Here is a 22,414-nt window from a genome sequence, read left to right on the forward strand (position 1 = left end):
TTGGATGGCTAGCAAACAGCTGGAATGGAAAATAAGAAGAGAGTCAGTTAGGGAGGAGAAAGGAAAGACGATTTCTGTGTCATCAGCATAGAAATGCCGAGAGAGACCAAAGGACGTGCTAATAGAGGAGAGTGGGAGGGTGCACAGAAGGAATAGAATGGGGCCAAGTACAGAACCCCGGGGGTACACCGAACTGAAGAGGGAAGACAGGAGAACTACAGTTGGCCCAAGTGTATGTGTGGTTAGAGAGATGAAAATAAAACAAGTCAAGGACAGACTTGCGGAAACCCGGGTGAAAGAGTCTTGAGAGTGGAAAGAAGAACAGAGTCCTCTACAGTATTGAATGCTGCAGACAGATCAAGTAAGACAAGGAGAGAAGACTGCTCAGCGTCACGAGAGGAGAGTAAAGAATTAGTGGCATATAGGCGGGCTCTCTGTTGAGTGATGCGGACGGAAACCAGATTGAAAGATAGTCAAAAGGGAAAAATGATTTAGATGGGCAGATGCTTGAACGTAGACAATACGCTCAAGAAGCTTAGATAAGGATGGGAGTAGCGAGTTAGGATGGAGATTGGAGGAAAGTGAGGGACCAAGATGTGGCTTTTTCAGAATGGAAAGGTTGCAGAGGTTAAGGAAGTGTTAAGCATCTGAGTTAGACGAGGAAAAAGTGGAGGGTAGATCTTGGGTATCAAGACAGAGGACAAAGGGTCAGAAGGAATTTCCGTAGGATGAGCTCGAGCGAGGCAAGTAGCGACCTCAGACTCGGAGAGAAGGAAGAGATTACTAGAGATGGAGAAGGAAAATTAGCGTTTGAAGGAGCTGAGGGTGAATTGGGTGAGTGGGAAGGCCGAAAAAGGTTGACTTTAGACGCAAGACATTGGCACGGTCAGAAGCGGAAACGGAAGAAGTGAGAGATCTACAAATCTTCCAGCGTCTTTTAGCCCGCTGCAGAAATTGACGAGAGGAACAGATAGAAGCACTGAGACAAAGCTAAGGGGGTTTGTGGGAAGGAGAAACAGGAGTAGGAGGATAGAGGGGGTCAAGAGTGGTTTGAAGAGAGGATGAAAGCTCAGTAGCTGTAATGTCCGCATCAAGAGTAAAGAAATCAATCAGAGAAGAGAGCGAACAAGAGAGCATAGATGTAAAGAGAGAAGAATAAAAAGAATGGAGCTCTCACCGAAAAAGATGACAGGACAGGGGGCGGGAAAGGAAGAGATAGGCAAATAAAAAGGGGAGGACAGAAGGAGGTGATTAGAGGAATACATTGGAGTAGATTGGACTGGGAAGGAGAAAGGTAAGGTAGAGAAGAGAAGATCAAGAGAAGAGCCAGATCGATGAATGGCCGGACTTGAAATTTGTACAAGAGAGTACGAGTGTAGTATAAAAAAGTGGGTAGAGGCATGTGTGGGTGGATGAAAGGTGGCCATCGTGAAAGGTGGTGACTAGGCCAGAAGACTGATGAATAGTGAGAACAGCCAGGGGCTTGGGGAGAGAAATGGTACTGTAGTGATATTCCACTGTGGGACGTAGGGGGAGATGTGGTGGGGAGAGGTGCCAGGATGAGCGATATAAGATGCCCACTCCTCAGTCTCTTGCACCCAGACGAGCAGTGTGAGAGAAACTGGAACTAGATGAAAAGCAGGGATTGACGATTTGGAGGAGGAGAGCCTAGGCACAAGAGTTGGAGCGCAAGACGGAGAGAGATCAAGGATAGAATGGATCTTGTTGCAAATCGACCGCCCATTCCAGAGAGCAAGAGAGATGGGGGCGGAAGCAGATGAGTGAGCAGTGCTCCGAGGAACTAGATTAGATTGGTGAAAGGAAGTGCAGCGCTTAGAAGCAGTTCTAGAGGAGCAATGCGTCGGAATAGTCCGGCTCATAGTTATAGAATAGAAAGTGGGGAGAAGAGTTAAGATAGAGGTAGACTCTGGAGGAGAATGAGTCTGGTGCCAGCAGATGGAAGAGGGATCTGGGTGGTAGTCCTGACTGTTGTAAGTAGAGCGGCGGTGCGGTGGAAGTCTCAGTGCTGCAGGTGGTTTTACACATCGGGCGAGCAAGGTAAGGATGGAGAGGCTCAGAGTGTCGTGATCATTCGAAACAAGAGGATCGAGGATGGTCACATAGTAAGATGCGAGATGAGTAGCGAAGACTGCGAAGCGTGCAGAAGCTGCGGACAGTGGCAGGCAGCGAAGCAAGGACTTTGGCCAGAGTCCACCTCAACGTAGATGAAATAGTCCCAGTAGAAACTGTTTCCCGGGTGGGCTGGTGGTGGGTGTGGCTTAACTTTCGGGCAGCAGGCAGGCAGACAGACAGACAAGCGGGTTGGGCAGGGTTCCCGTGCCGCTTAGATTTGGGCAGGCAAGATGGAATGCTGCCAGCAGTCCCAGCATCAAGCCTGATCGAGAAGCATCCACAGTCCCTTACAGGCTTACATGTCATAATCGTGCAGGAGCAGAGCTTTAAGTGGGCCTGGGCTAATCAGCGCTGCATCCCAGTAGTCTCCAAAAGCTACTTCCAAGCTGAGGCGCTTCTCTGGCCCCCTCTGTTGGCCACTAATTGTAATTGGTTATTTATAACATGCTTAATACCCAAAGGTTTCTAAGCATGGACCCTATGTTATTCTGTGTCGTCTTGCCCCTGAGCTATCCTTTCCGGGACACCAGATGTGATTTCTCCTGCCCATCTACCAGAGGTCTACACGCGAGCGTTGGTAGACTCGCACTAGTTGAGAATCACAGACACCAGCGACAAATTGATAAGCTGCGAAAGGATACATTTAAGAAAATTAGAGGTTGTCTTCTGCTCAAGCAGGACAGCCCGAGCCTAACACCAGAAAGCAGGGTTCTGCCAAAATGAGTATATGTGGTTCATGACTGTTAGGGTGAGTGTGGTTACAAATAAAGTGAGCACCAAGCCCAGAGTGCATGCTCAGAAGGATTGCATGCTTGAATCACTATCATATGTCAAATATACACGTCTGTGATCAATGTCATGTTCCCCAAATGCTATTTGATTTTATGCAAAGCAGCCCAGAACCCACATTGGTGCTGTGTGTTCCCCGCCCAATACTTGTATGTGATTTATGTAATATGGGTTTAGTCACTGATTGAATTGTTTATACACTGAATGAGAGTGTGATTTATTTGCATGCAGACTTGATGCAGATATGACTGCCTGGGACCCTGCTGAGTAACCCACAATACATGTTTGCAGGGACTCATGGTGTATTGTTGCTGGGAGACAGCCAGCTCTCCCCCATTTCAGCCATACCCCTGCCCCCCTCCCTCCCTTGACTCGATTTCTCATCCCACTTAAAGCACTGGACAGGCGCCTTGAGATTATGCGTCAATGTACTTGTCCTGGTTAATTTCTGCTTTGTACAAACGGCTTCCCTTGTCTTTTGCGAAGGGTGGAGGCCCGTGCGATGTGCTGGCCGCACTCCCTGCATCGCATCCACTTGCAGCTTCCCGCGTCCCGCTCCTGGGTTCCGTCCAGGCCGCGTTCTGGGTGGGTGCCAGGATCTTATTACTCCAGCCGTGGACCCTGGCCCGCTGCAGCGGGGGAGCTTCTCCTCCTTTCTGAATGCGAGATGATTAGCGCGCGCCTCCTCCGGGCCGAACCTGCACTCTGGCCAGCTGGGCGCCTGAGCAGTGACCCCTCTAATTAGGGCTGCGCGATGCTCCTCATCCATCACAGTCCTGGAAACACAAAGGCAGAGGGAAAAATAACATCCTGCCCTGAAACAGATGTCTGGGTTCCGCCTTCCGCCATCGCCCTGCGCCGGAAGCTGCAAGTGCTTCTTCTTACCAGTGCCTTTCTTACCGTCCCTACACCAGAGGCTGCAGTAAGTTCATGCTCCTTCCTCAGTTGCCCTACACCGGAAGCTGTTGCCCTACACCGGAAGCTGCAGTAAGATCATGCTCCTTCCTCAGTTGACCTACACCGGAAGCTGCAGTAAGTTCATGCTCCTTCCTCAGTTGCCCTACACCGGAAGCTGCAGTAAGTTCATGCTCCTTCCTCAGTTGCCCTACACCGGAAGCTGCAGTAAGTTCATGCTCCTTCCTCAGTTGCCCTACACCGGAAGCTGCAGTAAGATCATGCTCCTTCCTCAGTTGCCCTACACCGGAAGCTGCAGTAAGATCATGCTCCTTCCTCAGTTGCCCTACACCGGAAGCTGCAGTAAGATCATGCGCCTTCCTCAGTTGCCCTACACCGGAAGCTGCAGTAAGATCATGCTCCTTCCTCAGTTGCCCTACACCGGAAGCTGCAGTAAGTTCATGCTCCTTCCTCAGTTGCCCTACACCGGAAGCTGCAGTAAGATCATGCTCCTTCCTCAGTTGCCCTACACCGGAAGCTGCAGTAAGATCATGCTCCTTCCTCAGTTGCCCTACACCGGAAGCTGCAGTAAGTTCATGCTCCTTCCTCAGTTGCCCTACACCGGAAGCTGCAGTAAGATCATGCTCCTTCCTCAGTTGCCCTACACCGGAAGCTGCAGTAAGTTCATGCTCCTTCCTCAGTTGCCCTACACCGGAAGCTGCAGTAAGATCATGCTCCTTCCTCAGTTGCCCTACACCGGAAGCTGCAGTAAGATCATGCTCCTTCCTCAGTTGCCCTACACCGGAAGCTGCAGTAAGTTCATGCTCCTTCCTCAGTTGCCCTACACCGGAAGCTGCAGTAAGTTCATGCTCCATGATCCCTCCTCAGTTGCCCTACACCAGAAGCAGCAGTAAGATAATGCTCCTTCCTCAGTTGCCCTACACCGGAAGCTGCAGTAAGATAATGCTCCTTCCTCAGTTGCCCTACACCAGAAGCTGCAGTAAGTTCATGCTCCTTCCTCAGTTGCCCTACACCGGAAGCTGCAGTAAGATAATGCTCCTTCCTCAGTTGCCCTACACCGGAAGCTGCAGTAAAATAATGCTCCTTCCTCAGTTGCCCTACACCAGAAGCTGAAGATAGTTCTTGCTACTGTTCCCTTCTCTATGGCCCTTTACCACAAGCTGCAGTAAGTTTATGCTAAGCATCGTGCTCAGTTGCCCTATAACAGAAGCTGAAAATGGTTCTTTATACCAGTGCACATCTGTATAGCTCTCCACCAGAGGCTGCCGACGGTACTTAATACCATCGCCATCTCTGTAGCCCTACACCAGAAGCTGCAAATGGCTCTTGCTACTGTTCCTATCTCTGTAGACCTGCACCAGAAGCTGCAAATGGCTCTTGCTACTGTTCCTATCTCTGTAGCCCTACACCAGAAGCTGCAAATGGCTCTTGCTACTGTTCCTATCTCTGTAGACCTGCACCGGAAACTTAAAATTGTTATAGCTACTATTCCCATCTCTATAGACCTACACCAGAAGCAGTAGATGTTGGTACTACTACTTCCATCTCTATAGACATTCAGCAGAAAATGCAGATGGCTCTTGCTACTATTCCCATCTCTGTAGACCTACACCAGAAGCTTACAATAGTTCTTGCTACTATTCCCATCTCTCTAGACCCGCACCAGAAGCTTAAAATGGTTCTAGCTACTATTCCCATCTCTATGGCCTGCACCAGAAGCTGCAGATGGGTCTTGCTATGCTACTATACCGATCTCAGTAGACCTACACCAGAAAATGCAGATGGTTCTTGCTACTATGCCCATCCATATAGACCTGAACCAGAAGCTGTAGATGTTTAGATGTTTGTGCTACTGTTTCCATCTCTATAGACCTGCAACAGAAGCTGCAAATGGCTCTTGCTACTGTTCCCATCTCTATAGACCTGCACCAGAAGCAGTTGATGTTTGTGCTACTACTCCCATCTCTATAGACATGCAGCAGAAAATGCAGATGGCTCTTGCTACTATTCCCATCTCTGTAGACCTACACCAGAAGCTTACAATAGTTCTTGCTACTATTCCCATGTCTATAGACCTGCACCAGAAGCAGTTGATGTTTGTGCTACTACTCCCATCTCTATAGACATGCAGCAGAAAATGCAGATGGCTCTTGCTACTATTATTCCCATCTCTCTAGACCCACACCAGAAGCTTAAAATGGTTCTAGCTACTATTCCCATCTCTATGGCCTGCACCAGAAGCTGCAGATGGGTCTTGCTATGCTACTATACCGATCTCAGTAGACCTACACCAGAAAATGCAGATGGTTCTTGCTACTATGCCCATCCATATAGACCTGAACCAGAAGCTGTAGATGTTTAGATGTTTGTGCTACTGTTTCCATCTCTATAGACCTGCAACAGAAGCTGCAAATGGCTCTTGCTACTGTTCCCATCTCTATAGACCTGCACCAGAAGCTTTAGATGTTTGTGCTACTATTCCCATCTCTGTAGACCTGCACCAGAAGCTTTAGATGTTTGTGCTACTATTCCCATCTCTGTAGACCTGCACCGGAAACTTAAAATTGTTATAGCTATTATTCCCATCTCCATAGACCTACACCAGAAGCAGTAGATGTTGGTACTACTACTTCCATCTCTATAGACATGCAGCAGAAAATGCAGATGGCTCTTGCTACTATTCCCATCTCTGTAGACCTACACCAGAAGCTTACAATAGTTCTTGCTACTATTCCCATCTCTCTAGACCCGCACCAGAAGCTTAAAATGGTTCTAGCTACTATTCCCATCTCTATGGCCTGCACTAGAAGCTGCAGATGGGTCTTGCTATGCTACTATACCGATCTCAGTAGACCTACACCAGAAAATGCAGATGGTTCTTGCTACTATGCCCATCCATATAGACCTGAACCAGAAGCTGTAGATGTTTAGATGTTTGTGCTACTGTTTCCATCTCTATAGACCTGCAACATAAGCTGCAGATGGCTCTTGCTACTGTTCATATCTCTGTAGACCTGCACCAGAAGCTTTAGATGTTTGTGCTACTACTCCCATCTCTATAGACATGCAGCAGAAAATGCAGATGGCTCTTGCTACTATTCCCATCTCTGTAGACCTACACCAGAAGCTTACAATAGTTCTTGCTACTATTCCCATGTCTATAGACCTGCACCAGAAGCAGTTGATGTTTGTGCTACTACTCCCATCTCTATAGACATGCAGCAGAAAATGCAGATGGCTCTTGCTACTATTCCCATCTCTGTAGACCTACACCAGAAGCTTAAAATGGTTCTTGCTACTATTCCCATGTCTATAGACCTGCACCAGAAGCTGTAGATGTTTGTGCTACTATTCCCATCTCCGTAGACCTACACCAGAAAATGCAGATGGCTCTTGCTACTATTCCCATCTCAGTAGACCTACACCAGAAGCTGCAGATGGCTCTTGCTACTATTCCCATCTCTGTAGCCCTACACCAGAAGCTGCAGATGTTTCGCTACTATTCCCATCTGTATAGACCTGCACCAGAAGCTGAAGATGGTTTTTGATACTAGTCGCCATCTCTATAGCCCTACACCAGAAGCCACAGTCAGTTCTTACTATTGCCTTCTTTTGTTAACCCATGCCGAAAGCTATAGTTCTTATTGCTCACTCCATTCCCTGGCCCCCTATACCTCAAGGTGTTTATTTCCTTATTGCCACCAAGTGTCAAGGCCGAGCAACCAACTGCATTTTAAATCTGGGCTATTAGGTGGCATTTAAAAGCTGCACATAAGCCAAAACTATTGCACTGGAGTATAGGTAGGAGGGAGATAACATGTGAGGAGGGACACAGAGCTTGTGGGGGTGTTTGGGTATTTACCCACGTATTGACTCCCCATGGCCATACTAATCCCTGTGGCCCTTCCCACCCACTCGTTGGACCGCCCCACCCACAACACAACCCCTCGTATCTTGTTTAGCTCCCTCTATCAAGTAGTAAAACCAGTGTTTTTTTCTAAGCAGTATACCAAGAGTTAGTGGCTTAATTGCAGCTGTAAATATGCTACGGATGTAATAAAAAAGTCTCGCCCAAGTGTGCCTTAAGCCACGTGATTTATATCTATCCCTTGCACTGAGGTTCTGTTAACAACAAGCAGTGACAAAGCCAACAGTTTTGCCAGGTACTGAAATCATATGGTGAGGTAATCGCTCAATTTTTCAGCTGTTGCGATCCTATGGCCAGGTAGTACCTGTATATCAGTACCTAGACAATACCCATCCCATACCAATACAAAGCCCAAACGATTGGCTTTGCCAATGCATGTTCTTTGTGCCGCAACACACAGCTGCCTATTTTAGGGTCCAGTGTTTGTCGAGGGTTGATTTGTGTTTCTCTTTATTGAAACTTGCAAAGTTGTGGGAAGTATAACCCTGTGTAAGGACACCTTGTTTGCTGACGTTTGTGGGCCAACATAGCTACAAACCACCCAGCAACTTCCAGGGGTCCCAATGAGCTGATGGGGCCTTTTCTCATCCCACAATGTACTTTTCCTACCCCAGGTGGCTCCCTGTGTGGGGTTATTCCTGTATCCTGGCGAGGGGGAGCTGAACGCGCCATGTGGGTAAAGTACACCTCTAACCTTGGGGCATGGCCCGCCCTGGCACACAGCCCTGCCAGCGGGAAGCAGCGTAGCACATGATATGTAATGCAGCACAGAACACCTTGCTTAACAGCTCTCTTCTCTCCACAGCCTGACGCCATCGGGCAATGCCCCATGACAAACGTGCCGGACGGCGATAAGGTGGACCTGGAGGCGTTCAGCGAGTTTACAAAAATCATCACCCCGGCCATCACGAGGGTGGTGGACTTTGCCAAAAAATTACCCATGTTTTCTGAGGTAGGTACCGCTAGCAGGCGCTGCTGGGGAGTGGAACAGCGGCGGGGAGGGGCGGGAGCATTAATCCTTAGCACCCGATTGGCTGGCGCGCGGATGACCTTTGGGGAAGTATATGCTGGTCAGTTGACTGCAGTTCCCCTTTTGTACCATAGTGGGAGTGTTGGTTTTGGCTGCCTGCACAGAAAGGCATGGCATTGCTTCTCAATTTGGGGCAAATCTGCAGACCATTTCTCATTGCCCTGCAATTGGAGCAAAATGGACCCCAGGCGCCTGCTCAGCTTATCTACAGAAAGAGCCAGAACTAAAACCAAAATTAGAGCCCGGTTGAGAGCTCTGTCAACCCCCCTGTCAAACCTGTTTGCAAAAAATACCCTCATGCCCAGCATTTGCTATAATGTTTTGAGTGTTGTTAAATGGTGTCTTCCTCTGACAAATATGGCGCTCAAGAACAGAACAGTAAATTGGCCTGCAATTCACTGAAAAGGGAAGCGTGCATAAAGCAAAAACAGATACCATGCTTGTGTACCCTCACAAAGATTGAGTTCAGGATCAAGTATAGATCAGCAGGCATGCTTGCTGAGGCAAAGAGCAGGCATGCTTGCTAACCATATCACAGTTCCTGGCTAGAATAAGGCATAGCGCAGAGATGCTTGATAACCATATCAAACATCCTGACTAGGATAAGGCCTAGAGCAGGGATGCTTGCTGACAAGATCAAAGATCCTGACTAGAAAAAGGCATAGAGCTGGGATGACTGCTGACCATATCAAATATCCATACTAGGATAAGGCATAGAGCTGGGATGGCTGCCGGCCACATCAAAGATCCTGACTAGGATAAGGCATAGAGCAGGGATGCTTGCTGACCATATCAAAAATCCTGACTTGGAAAAGGCATAGAGCAGGGATGCTTGCTGACCATATCAAAGATCCTGACTAGGAAAAGGCATAGAACAGGGATGCTTGCTTACCATATCAAAGATACTGACTATGTTAAGGCATAGAGCTGGGATGCTTGCTGACCATATCCAAGGTGGTGCTCGAGATCAAGCATAGAGCAGCATGAATGCTTGCTTATCATATCAAAAGTGGGGCACGAGATCAAGCATAGAGCAGGAGGCATGCGTGCTGACCATATCAAAGGTAGTGCTTGAGATCAAGCATAGAGCAACAGGAAAGCTTGCTGACCATATCAAAGGTTGGGCTCGAGATCAAGCATAGAGCAGGAGAAATGCTTGCTGACAATATCAAAAGTGGTGCTCGAAATTAAGCATAGAGCAGCAGGAATGCTTTCTGATCATATCGAAGATGGTGCTTGCAAAATCTACTAGCCCACTAGCATTGTTGAGTCGTTTTTATACAGGGTGAGTACCATTTGCATGATACTAGACCTTGCTGGCGAGTATGGGGATGTTACAAACTTTTTTCATTTACTGCAAACACACTTTGTTTGAAGTAAATGATAAATACAGGTCTCACTGTGCATGCTTGACAGCATTGCAGCAAATATGAAGTGTGTTTATGGCGACATGCACCATTTTACAAAAAGCACTGGTAAATATTTTGTCAACAGTCACCTTGGGGCAAGTGCATTTCTCTTGGGTCAAGTATGTGAACTAAGGAACTCGCCCTGCAGGTCTTGTGGGATTTTTAAGAATTTTCAAGGCCTGCTTGAGATTGTCAAGTTGGGAAGCACGAGAGGGCTGCGTACCTGGCTTCTTGGTCTTTGATCTTGCCGAGGTCGCCAGTCTGTATCCAGTCGAAATATGAGCTTGTGGCACGAGAGACCAGCCTCTCCGCCACCCAAAAACTGATACTGGGTGGAGGATGGGCCGATTCCCAATGTCACGGAAAGCACTCTCCTGATTAACGTGACGAAGGGACTGTGCAAGCACAGGCAGGAGAGGCTACGGTCTTGTTGCAGATCACGGGCTGGGATGGAGTCCGTTGGAATAAAGTCCAAAGTACGTGAACTGAAGCGGAGGTCTTAGATTCTGGCGTGGCAGGTATATTCTTGGTCCGCAGCAACGGATGAAGAGGGTAAGGCCGGACAGGAAAGGAAGGAACCAAGGCTGAGCAGGAGATCTAACTGAAGGAGCCCGAAAGGTTACTCTAGGGCAGCAATCGCTGGGGACCTTGGTCAGTGTATGCTGGCAGACCCAGGGAGGTCCAGGTAAAAGTATGCCGGCAGATACTGAGTTTATTCTGGTAAGTTGCTGGCAGAGCCAGGGGAACCCAAGTATGGTAAGCTGGCTGGCCCAGGGAGAACCCAGGTAAGGTAAGCTGGCTGGCCCAGGGAGAACCCCGGTAGGTAATGCTGGCAGGCCCAGGGAGAACCCAGGTAAGAAAAGATGGCAGGCCCAGGGAGATCCCAGGTAAGGTAAGCTGGCAGGCCCAGGGAGAACTCAGCTAAGGTAAGCTGGCAGGCCCAGGGAGAAATTCTGGTAAGATAGGCAGCAGGCCCAGGGAGGAATTCAGGTAAGGTAGCAGGCAGACCCAGGGAGGAACTCAGGTAAGGTAGACTGCAGGCCAGGGAGGAATTCAGGTAAGGTAGCAGGCAGCCCAGAGCGGGCTCAGGTGAGTGGCAGGCAGCCCAGGTAGGAAGCTCGCAGAACGAAGCAAACCGCGTTGAGACGCGGCTTGCCTCGAACTGCGGCTCCTTTTATGGGTCGCCGGCGCCCGTGAGGCTTGGAACGCAAGCCGCTTCACCTACGGGTGCCGGCGTATCCAAAGCGAGTCCTGGAAGGCAAGCCCTTCCTAGGGCTCGAGCCCAGTCCACGGCACATGCGCGGAACCGAGACAGAGGTCTTCCGCGCATGCGGCGTAGCCCTCCGGCCCCGACACCCAACGCTCTCCCTCTGGCGAGCCCCCAAGCGCGGAGGTGCGGGTAGACTCGCCAGGAGGTGAAGGGACGAGCGGGCGCAGCGGACCCCGGTCTCCAATGTGGCGTGACACTATGCCCCCTCCCAGGAAGGCCTGGGGCCCCGGGTTTCCAAGGAAACTGTCTATAGAACTCACGCACCAAGCGGGGAGCGTGAACATGTCGATATGGTTCCCAAGTACGATCACAAGCTGGGTACCCTTTCCAATCCACCAAATAGTGGAGCACCCCCCTGCGATAACGAGCATCGCAGATCTCTTGAACCTCAAATTCCAGGACGCCGTGCACAATGACTGAGGTTGGGCGAGGGCAGGAGCGGCCGTAGGTATCGACAACATAAGGTTTCAACAAGGAGACATGGAAAACTGGGTGTACATGCCAAGAGGGGGGTAACTGGAGACGGAACGCTACTGAGGACAGCCGCTTGGTAATAGTGAATGGACCAAAATAACGGGGAGCCAGTTTGGTAGGCAAATTGCGAAGCGGCAGGTTCCTAGAGGATAACCAAACCTTGTCCCCGACTTGAAAATCTGGTTCCACACTCCTCTTCCTGTCCGCCTGAGCCTTCATCCGATCCTTGGTTTCTCTCAGGATCTTGCGTGCCAACTCCTGTTGCTGTTGGATGCTTGAGACCAGGGCATCAGCAGATGGAACAGTACTGGTGGGTACGGGATCGAAGGGCAGCACTTTGGGATGTTGGCCAGTTGAGCAGAAGAATGGACTGACCCCAATGGAGGCATGAACAGTATTGTTATAGGATACTTCAGCAAGGTCTAACCCAGCCTTCCAGTTGGACTGAGCAGCATTAGCAAAACAGCGGAGGTACTCCTCCAACGTCTGATTAGTCCTTTCGGTGAGCCCATTGGTCTGTGGGTGATAACCCGAGCTTAGAGCTCTATGAATTCCTAGATGGCCACACACCTTACTCCAAAAAGAAGAGATGAACTGGGAGCCACGGTCTGAAATTATCTTTTCCGGAAGGCCATGTAACCGATAGATGTCATGCAGAAACGCGGAAGCCATTTGGGTCGCCGTAGGAATCTTGTTAAATGGAATGAAATGAGCTAATTTGGTGAAACCATCCACAACAACCATTATGCAGGTAAATCCTTCGGAAGGAGGCAGATCCACAATGAAGTCCGTGGCGATGGTATGCCACGGGTAGAGTGCCACTTCAGTAGGTACCAGCAATCCCAACGGCCGTCTTCTCAGAATCTTGCACTGGGCACAAACAGGACAGCTTTCGACGTATTTCTGAACTTCGGTAGCCCATCCAGGCCACCAAAACTGTCGGGATATCAATTCTCGAGTAGCTCTCATTCCTCGATGACCTCCGATAGGTGAATCGTGAAATCCATGCAATATGCTTTCTCGGATTGTTCCCTTAGGAATGTACAGCCGTTTCCGGAAAAACAAGAGCCCATCATGTTCGTACACTGACCGACGTCTAAGAAGGGCCGACCTTTCAGGATCCGTCCGGGTGGCGTCAGCGATTGACTCAAGGTGAGGTGACAGTCAGTAAAAAATGCTGAGGGGAAATCAGTGGCTGATTCGGACAGGCCGTCTCTACCTCTTTCTCCAGGGATCAGGAGAGAGCATCTGCTTTCAGGTTGGAGGTTCCCGGAACGTAAGTGACATGAAACACAAACGGAGAGAAAAAGAAGGCCCACCTGGCTAGACGAGGCGTTCGACATTGCAAGGAGCGTAGGTACTGCAAATTGCGATGATCAGTCCGAACTTCCACTGAAAAATGAGCTCCGAGTAGATGATGTCTCCATTCCTCAAAAGCGATCTTAATAGCCAACAGTTCCTTTTCAATAACCGCGTAGTTTCTCTCGCTGGGATTCAATTTGCGAGAGAAATAGGCTACTGGATGTTCTACTGACGTTGCTGGATCTTTCTGTAGGAGAACAGCTCCGACAGCGAAGTTGGAAGCGTCGGCCTCCACAATGTAGGGTAGATCATCCTGTGGATGGTGCAGAATCGGGGCTGCCATAAAAGCTGACTTCATGGTGTCAAAAGCCTGAGAAGCAGAGGAATCCCACTTGAAAACCACTTTACTACTGGTCAGCCTGGTAAGGGGCGCTGAGATCTGAGAAAACTGTGGAATAAGGCGCCTGTAGAAATTGGCAAATCCCAGAAAGTGTTGAAGAGATTTCACGTTGTGGGGTGGTTTCCACTCTTGTATTGCTTGCACCTTCTTAGGATCCATCTCTATCCCATCCTGGTTAATCACAAATCCTAAAAACTCAATACTAGGCTGATGAAAGCAGCATTTTTCCGCCCTTGCGAATAGATGATTACAGGACAACCGGCGAAGGACCTCCCGAACGTGTTCCACATGCTCTTCAAAGGATTTGCAGAAAACCAGGATATCATCCAAATACACCCAAACTGACAAACCAATTAGATCACCAAAGATGTTATCCATAAACCGTTGGAAGATAGCGGGGGCATTGCATAGACCGAATGGCATAACTCTATATTCATAATGCCCAAAAGGTGTCTTGAAAGCCGTTTTCCATTCATCTCCACCCTTAATGCGGACCAAGTGGTAGGCCCCGCGTAAGTCCAGTTTGGTGAAGATCCGAACTGTATGTAAAGTTTCTAGGATACTGCGAATCAATGTTAATGGATAACGGTCCTTTGCAGTTATGTCATTTAGTTGCCGGTAATCCACATAGGGTCTCAAGGTGCCTTCCTTCTTCTTCACAAAAAACAAGGGAAATCCTGCGGGCGACTTGGACGGAACGATGTATCCTTTCTGCAAGCAATCTGACAAGTAATCCTGCAGTACTTGTCTTTCATCCCAGGTTAAAGCATACAGTTTCCCTTGAGGAATGACACAGTCCGGTAACAACTCGATGGAGCAGTCAAATGAACGGTGTGGCGGAAGGGGTATGTCGCCTGGTTCAGAGAATACCTGTTCAAAGTCAGCATACTCCTGCGGGATCAGAGAAGTGGCACAAAGACGGACCCCACTGCCATATGTTTCCAGAGCGGTTGAGAAAACCTGGGTAGGAGCTGATAATTTGCATTTCTGGGCGTAAACTGCGGAAGAAAAGGTCAAAGTCTGTGTTTTCCAGTCTATAACCGGGTTATGGTGTTGTAGCCAAGGTAACCCCAGGACCACCTTATAGGTAGGAGACTTGATAACATCCAAGGCTAGTTCCTCAGAATGACGGGCGATCTGGAGGATTAGACCCACAGTAAACTGTCGGACAGGCCCGGAGGACAAAGGAGTCCCGTCAATGACCTCTACTGGTAGGGCGGTGAGTCTAGACAAGAGCGGAATCTTGTGACTGGAAGCAAAAGTCTCGTCAATGTAATTACCAGAAGCTCCGCTGTCCAAGAGCCCAAACACTTTCAGATTCTTATCAGGCAACTTAATTCGGATTTTCAAGGTCTGTAATACCGCAGGTTGCATGGGAAGAAGTATAGAACAAAATGTGGAAAGGTCTGAAGATGGAATAGGACCTGACGCTGCCCTTCCATTACACAACAGGTCTTTTAGTTTCCCGCCTTCTTCTTCTGTGGTCGTAAAGGACACGTACCCAGTGTCATGATCTCTGCTTCCAAAAGATCAGGACTTGCCCGACTCCCTTGGAAGCAGTCCCATAACCCTGGTTCCGAGTGCCAGCCAGTCCCAATTGGGACCTTTTGGACCTTGTCCTGGCGCCAGTGGCACCAGGCTCATAAAGATTCCCAGTCCCAGCGCTGGAAGCGAAGGGCTCATAATGCTTGGGTGGACTTACCTGCAGCAGACCATGCTGCTTACTTACCTGCCAGTTGAACCCCTGATCCTCTTCTGTTTGGGACTACTTTTCCTGTTGGGTGGGGCAGGAGCCACTCCCTAGGTTCAGAACACTGGAACTCTTCTGGAAAGCAGGAACTCTTTTCTTAGGCGTGGCTGTGGAAGGAGACACCTAAGCACTACAGGAGGCTATTTAAACCACACCCGATGGATGAATCTTGCTTTGCGTTACTCTGCATTCTCTGCAGCAGAACGCTCATCGTGTCTTCTGCTTCTGATCCTGGGCCTAAGGGAACAAAGGCTTACCATCCTGGAATCCAGTCTTCAGCAGCACCTGTAAAGACAAAGAAAGAACAGGTTAGCACTACGGTCTTCAGTGGCAGCGCATCTCTTACCTGGTCCATCGGCTGTCACCAACGCCTCGCGCTGCATTCCGGCATCTGAAAGACAAAGGCTTACCTACTCTTCGCATGCTCCTGAGGTCTTCGCACTGCATTCCGGCATCTGAAAGACAAAAGCTTACCAGCTCTTCGCACGCTCCGGAGGCCTTCGGCGCTGCATCCCGCATCTGAAAGACAAAAGAAGGTGCGTTTAAAGACATTGGGCAACTTTATTACTCACGTGCCATTACTCCTTCCCACGCCGAATCCAGTGGGTATTCCAGCACCCTTCAGCTTCTCTAAAGCTCCGAACTTGTACCTGCAAGATAAAAGGGACAGTTAGTGCGCATCGTGAAGCAGGCTACAAGCGCTTACTTACGTGCTTCCAGGCGCTTCTATTCCTCACGCGGGTTCGATCCTCAACTCTCATCAGCCCGCCATCCGCCATCGCCGGAACCCTGCAAAACAAGAGATATCATTACAAAAGACTTTTAAGACATTTGAAGTGCCCAGAACTTACCTTTCGTGCAGTTAACGACGGACAGCAGTCCTCTGAGGTCAAGAGGCCTGCACCCTTTTCCAGTGAAGAAACTGGTTACGGCACCCTGCCCCGAGGCAGATGGAGAGCTCGGCGTTCACTTACCTAAGGTGAGGGCGTTAACCTTTGGGGTTCTACAGGAGAAGAGAAAGGGAAGAGGAGAGAAGCACCCAATAACCCCAGTTCATTAATCCCATATTTTCTATCTGCAGACATCTTACTCTTCGAGTCAGACATACAGTGCACAGAGGTCCAGCCCAAAGAGCCAACCGTGTGTTACACATCACCTTTGAAGATACGGCATTCACCCAGTCAAGACCGGCGCCTCTGCGGGAATCAGGTGAGCGTTACAGAACGCAAAGCCTATCGCAAAACTCCCACCCAGGCGCTATGGAAACCTCGGATACCGACCAGCTAGCCCAGTTACTTGGGGAACTAAGAGCAGAAGTGCATGCAGCCCGTCAGGAAACAAATGCTCTGAGAAGGGAACTGATTATTTCCAAGGAGCGAACAGACGATCTCGCTAGACAATTGCTACAGTCACAAGCCGGACAAACTCCGTTACCCGCATCAAGGGCAAATCTTCCTTCAACATCCTCTACGAACCCAGTGCAGATCAACCTACCTGGGAATGTACCTCTGGCTCCGCCCGAACGATTTTCTGGTGACCCAAAGAGGTTTGCAGTATTTATTAATCAGTGCCGGTTGCACTTCTTATGCCGGCCAGCAGCCTTTCCAACTGATCAAGCTAAGGTAGCTTTCGTACCTTAGTGGCAATGCGGCAGACTGGTCGAGCCCTCTAGTTAATCAAGATGATCCGGTTCTCCATGATTTTCGAGCTTTTCAGCTCAGTATGGAAAAACTGTTTGCAAGACATTCACAGGGGCAGGCCTTGGACAATGAGCTCCTTTCATTGCGACAGGGTAATCAAGACCTTTTGGCTTATATTGCGTCTTTCAACAGACTGATAGTGGAAACTCGATGGCCTGAGGACAAAAGGATTACGCTGTTTTATAGAGGTCTACGTGGAGAGCTCAAAGATGTGTTAGCCCAAGTAGTGAATCCCCCGCAAGACTGTTCGGACTATATTGACTTAGTCGTTCAAATTGACCACAGACTGCAGAACAGGAAGGCCGATCGTTCCAAGTTTGATGCTCGAGTATTTTCCAAACCACCAACTCCTACCAAAGGAGTAGACTCCGGGGAACCCATGCAAATAGGGGGCCTGAAAGGACCACTAACACAAAAGGAGCGGGAAAGGAGAAAACAGCTGCAATTATGCCTCTATTGTGGAAACTCGGGGCACTTTCTTCGAGACTGTCCGGTGAAACCAGCCAAGAAGGCAGTAGGAGCTGCAGTTTCCAGGGTCACAAACTCTGAGCAGTGAAACGACCTCGCCCGACAAGAATAGAGGTCCTCTTGCCGAGCGTTAAAACCAGTTCTGTGACCTCGCATTTCGTGATACCTATGGTCCTCATTAGCCCTGAACATCCGGATCGATTACATGCGATTGAAGCTTACGTCGACAGCGGTGCCATCGGCAATTATGTGGATCATGAAATGGTTTTGAGGATGAATCTGACTCTTTGTCCAAAGGCTGTAAAGGACGTCATTACTACGGTGGATGGTACGGAGATAGCCTCCGGACCAGTAACGCATACCACCCAAGAAGTGACGCTAGTAAGTCAAGATGGACACCATGAGAAGATCGTGTTCGATGTGATCAAGGCCCCCCAGTTCCAGATTATTCTAGGAATTCCTTGGTTAGAGAAGCACAATCCTCAGATCGATTGGCGAGCAAGAACGGTTCAGTTTCCAGAATGTGTCTCTACTTCTCACCCTCGACCTGGTGTTGCACTGGCAGCAATTTCCTCTGAGGCTCCTCAGTTACCTCCTGAATACCTAGAATTCCAAGATGTTTTCCGGAAGGATCAGGCTAACTCTCTACCTCCTCATAGGTCTTATGACTGCCAGATAGACCTGATACCTGGATCTACTCCTCCTTGTAGTAGAATTTATGCCCTCACCGAGCCTGAGAATCTTCACCTCCGACAATACCTGGATCAATACCTAGCGAATGGGTTTATTCGTCCTTCCAAGTTCCCTGCTTCCTCAGCTTTGTTCTTCGTTCCAAAAAAAGAAGGGGACCTTAGAACTTGTATAGATTATCGCGCCCTGAACCAGATCACCGTTAAGAATAGATATCCGTTACCTTTGATCCCTGAACTCCTGGACCAAGTCAGAAAAGCATGCATATATACAAAGCTGGATCTTAGAGGAGCCTACCACTTGGTACGAGTAAAAGAGGGCGATGAATGGAAGACGGCCTTCCGCACCAAGTATGGGCTATTTGAATATCAGGTCATGCCCTTCAGACTTTGCAATGCCCCGGCCGCCTTTCAATATTTTATGAACGATGTCCTCAGAGAGCTCATAGATGTGTGTGTTGTTGTTTACATTGACGACATCCTCGTTTATTCTTCATCGGAAACTGAACATCGGAAACACGTGAAAATGGTCCTCGAGAGATTGCGTCAACACAAACATTTCGCTAAGTTGGAAAAATGTGTTTTCAACGTGACGGAAGTTGAATTCTTGGGATTCATATTATCACCTAGCGGAGTGCGTATGGATTCAAAGAAGGTCGATGCAATTCTCAAATGGCCATCGCCATCCTCCGTTAAAGGTGTTCAAAGCATGTTAGGCTTCGCTAACTTTTACCGCAGGTTTATCCCCGAATTCTCTCGAATAGTCCAGCCCATCACCGCCTTGTTAAAGAAAAACAAACGTTTTGAATGGTCTACCGAGGCGGAACAAGCTTTCCAGAATTTGAAGACTAGATTTATCTCTGCACCGATCTTAAAACATCCTCGCCCAGAACTCCCCTACATCGTTGAAACTGATGCTTCGAGCCTTGCCATGGGGGCAGTTCTATCACAAAAGGACCCAGTAACCAATCAGTTGCATCCCGTGGCATTTTGGTCCCGCAAATTCTCGCCTCCTGAAATCAATTACACTATTACTGATAAGGAACTTCTAGCTATCAAGTCTGCCTTTAAGGCTTGGCGGCATTATCTTCTGGGGGCCCGACACACCGTTACTGTGATTACAGATCACCGAAACCTGCAATATTTGAAAACCGCAAAAGCTCAATCCTCTAGGCAACTCCGTTGGGCACTATTCTTTGCCGAGTTTGACTTCATAATTACCTATCGACCTGGTACAAAAAACGGTAAAGCTGATGCCCTTTCTCGGATGGGAGTGGAAGAACATTTGATCAATCCTAAACCTGTACCTATCATTCCCGAACAAAGAATTCTAGGTGTAATCGCCACACAATCCATAGAGGAAGTTAAGGATAAAGCCAGGCTACTGGTAACTCCAGAAGACATACAGAATTGGCATCTGCAGGGAAAGGACTTTACGGTGAAGGACAACCTATTATATTTCCAAGAACGGTTATACCTGCCCAGCACAGATTTACAGAAAAAGGTAATCTCTTGTTATCACGATTCTTTAATGGAAGGACATCCCGGTATGACCAAGACCTCGGAAAAGATCAAGCGCTACTTCTGGTGGCCGTCTTGGAAAAAAGATATCAGAGACTTTATAATGTCCTGTGGAGTATGCGCCCAAAACAAGAGTCAAAAGGAAAAACCAGCCGGCCTCTTACGCCCTATTGACATCCCGCCTCGCCCTTGGCATACGCTTTCTATGGACTTCATCACCGATCTACCTCCATGCTCCGGATACAATACGATCCTAGTAATCGTGGACCTATTCTCCAAGATGGCGCATTTCATTCCACTCAAAGGCTTACCAACAGCAGCAACTCTGGCCCGAGAATTTCTCGAAAACATCGTCCGACTGCACGGTTTTCCTTCAGTTCTAATTTCGGATCGAGGTAGTCAATTTATTTCTCATTTTTGGCGAAGTTGCTGTCGGTCGGCTCAAATTGATGTGAGACTTTCGACCAGCCACCACCCTCAAACCGACGGACAAACCGAGAGGACCAATCAAACTCTGGAACAGTATTTGCGCTGCATGCTACAACAAACTGAAAAAACTTGGAAAGATATCCTTTGGATAGCCGAATATGCCTACAATAACTCTGTCCACTCGGGAACTGGGAAGACCCCGTTTTTTCTTTTATACGGTAGTCACCCTCGAACCTCGGAGTTGTATCCACTCCAAGATCTTGGAACACCAGCAGTAGACCACCTGCATTCTACAATCACCCAAGCCTTTAAGGAAGCCGTTTCTCACCTTCAAAGGGCTAAAGAACAATACAAGAAAGGAGCAGACCAACATCGGAAGGAAGCCCCCCAATATCAAGTAGGAGATCAAGTCTGGTTATCCACCAAATATCTACCTCTAAAAGGACCACGCACATTCAACCCAAGATACCTTGGTCCCTATTCCATCACTACTATAGTAAATCCAGTAGCGGTCAAGTTGGACTTGCCCCCTCACATGAAGATACATCCGGTCTTCCACGTCTCTCTATTAAAACCCGTGCAACCTCAAACCCGACTAACTACATCTCCAAAACCTATTCTAGTTGATGGAGAACTCGAGTTTGAAGTCAAAAGCATCCTGGATTCCAAGATCTCCAAATCTAAACTATTTTACCTGATTGACTGGAAAGGCTACGGTCCCCAAGAAAGATCCTGGGAACCTGCAGAATATGTCCACGCGCCTCGTCTAATCAAAAGATTTCATCGAACATTTCCTAACAAGCCCAAACCCCCGGAGAAGCCCGGTTTGGGAGGGGCCTTGAGGGGGGGTGCTGTCATGATCTCTGCTTCCAAAAGATCAGGACTTGCCCGACTCCCTTGGAAGCAGACCCATAACCCCGGTTCCGAGCGCCAGCCAGTCCCAATTGGGACCTTTTGGACCCTGTCCTGGCGCCAGTGGCACCAGGCTCATAAAGATGCCCGGTCCCAGCGCTGGAAGCGAAGGGCTCATAATGCTTGGGTGGACTTACCTGCAGCAGACCATGCTGCTTACTTACCTGCCAGTTGAACCCCTGATCCTCTTTTGTTTGGGACTACTTTTCCTGTTGGGTGGGGCAGAAGCCACTCCCTAGGTTCAGAACACTGGAACTCTTCTGGAAAGCAGGAACTCTTTTCTTAGGCGTGGCTGTGGAAGGAGACACCTAAGCACTACAGGAGGCTATTTAAACCACACCCGATGGATGAATCTTGCTTTGCGTTATTCTGCATTCTCTGCAGCAGAACGCTCATCGTGTCTTCTGCTTCTGATCCTGGGCCTAAGGGAACAAAGGCTTACCATCCTGGAATCCAGTCTTCAGCAGCACCTGTAAAGACAAAGAAAGAACAGGTTAGCACTACGGTCTTCAGTGGCAGCGCATCTCTTACCTGGTCCATCGGCTGTCACCAACGCCTCGCGCTGCATTCCGGCATCTGAAAGACAAAGGCTTACCTACTCTTCGCATGCTCCGGAGGTCTTCGCACTGCATTCCGGCATCTGAAAGACAAAAGCTTACCAGCTCTTCGCACGCTCCGGAGGCCTTCGGCGCTGCATCCAGCATCTGAAAGACAAAAGAAGGTGCATTTAAAGACATTGGGCAACTTTATTACTCACGTGCCATTACTCCTTCCCACGCTGAATCCAGTGGGTATTCCAGCACCCTTCAGCTTCTCTAAAGCTCCGAACTTGTACCTGCAAGATAAAAGGGACAGTTAGTGCGCATCGTGAAGCAGGCTACAAGCGCTTACTTACGTGCTTCCAGGCGCTTCTATTCCTCACGCGGGTTCGATCCTCAACTCTCATCAGCCCGCCATCCGCCATCGCCGGAACCCTGCAAAACAAGAGATATCATTACAAAAGACTTTTAAGACATTTGAAGTGCCCAGAACTTGCCGTTCGTGCAGTTGACGGACAGCAGTCCTCTGAGGTCAAGAGGCCTGCACCCTTATCCAGTGAAGAAACTGGTTACGGCACCCTGCCCCGAGGCAGATGGAGAGCTCGGCGTTCACTTACCTAAGGTGAGGGTGTTAACCTTTGGGGTTCTACAGGAGAAGAGAAAGGGAAGAGGAGAGAGGCACCCAATAACCCCAGTTCATTAATCCCATATTTTCTATCTGCAGACATCTTACTCTTCGAGTCAGACATACAGTGC

At 48.9% G+C, this 22,414-nt stretch overlaps 1 protein-coding gene across 2 annotated transcripts in view; it reads left to right on the forward strand.

Annotated features, from left to right (window-relative positions):
• Window positions 1-22,414, forward strand: part of THRA (thyroid hormone receptor alpha) — a 946,869-nt gene that overhangs the window by 898,814 nt on the left and 25,641 nt on the right. For both annotated transcript variants that reach the window (XM_069634782.1, XM_069634783.1), the window contains exon 8: window positions 8,571-8,717. In XM_069634782.1, coding sequence (XP_069490883.1) covers window positions 8,571-8,717 — 147 coding nt within the window. The remainder of the gene's footprint in view (window positions 1-8,570; window positions 8,718-22,414) is intronic.

This window comes from Ambystoma mexicanum, chromosome 13 (genome assembly GCF_040938575.1).
Source record: "Ambystoma mexicanum isolate Mex_15411 chromosome 13, UKY_AmexF1_1, whole genome shotgun sequence".
Taxonomy (NCBI): Eukaryota; Metazoa; Chordata; class Amphibia; order Caudata; family Ambystomatidae; genus Ambystoma; species Ambystoma mexicanum.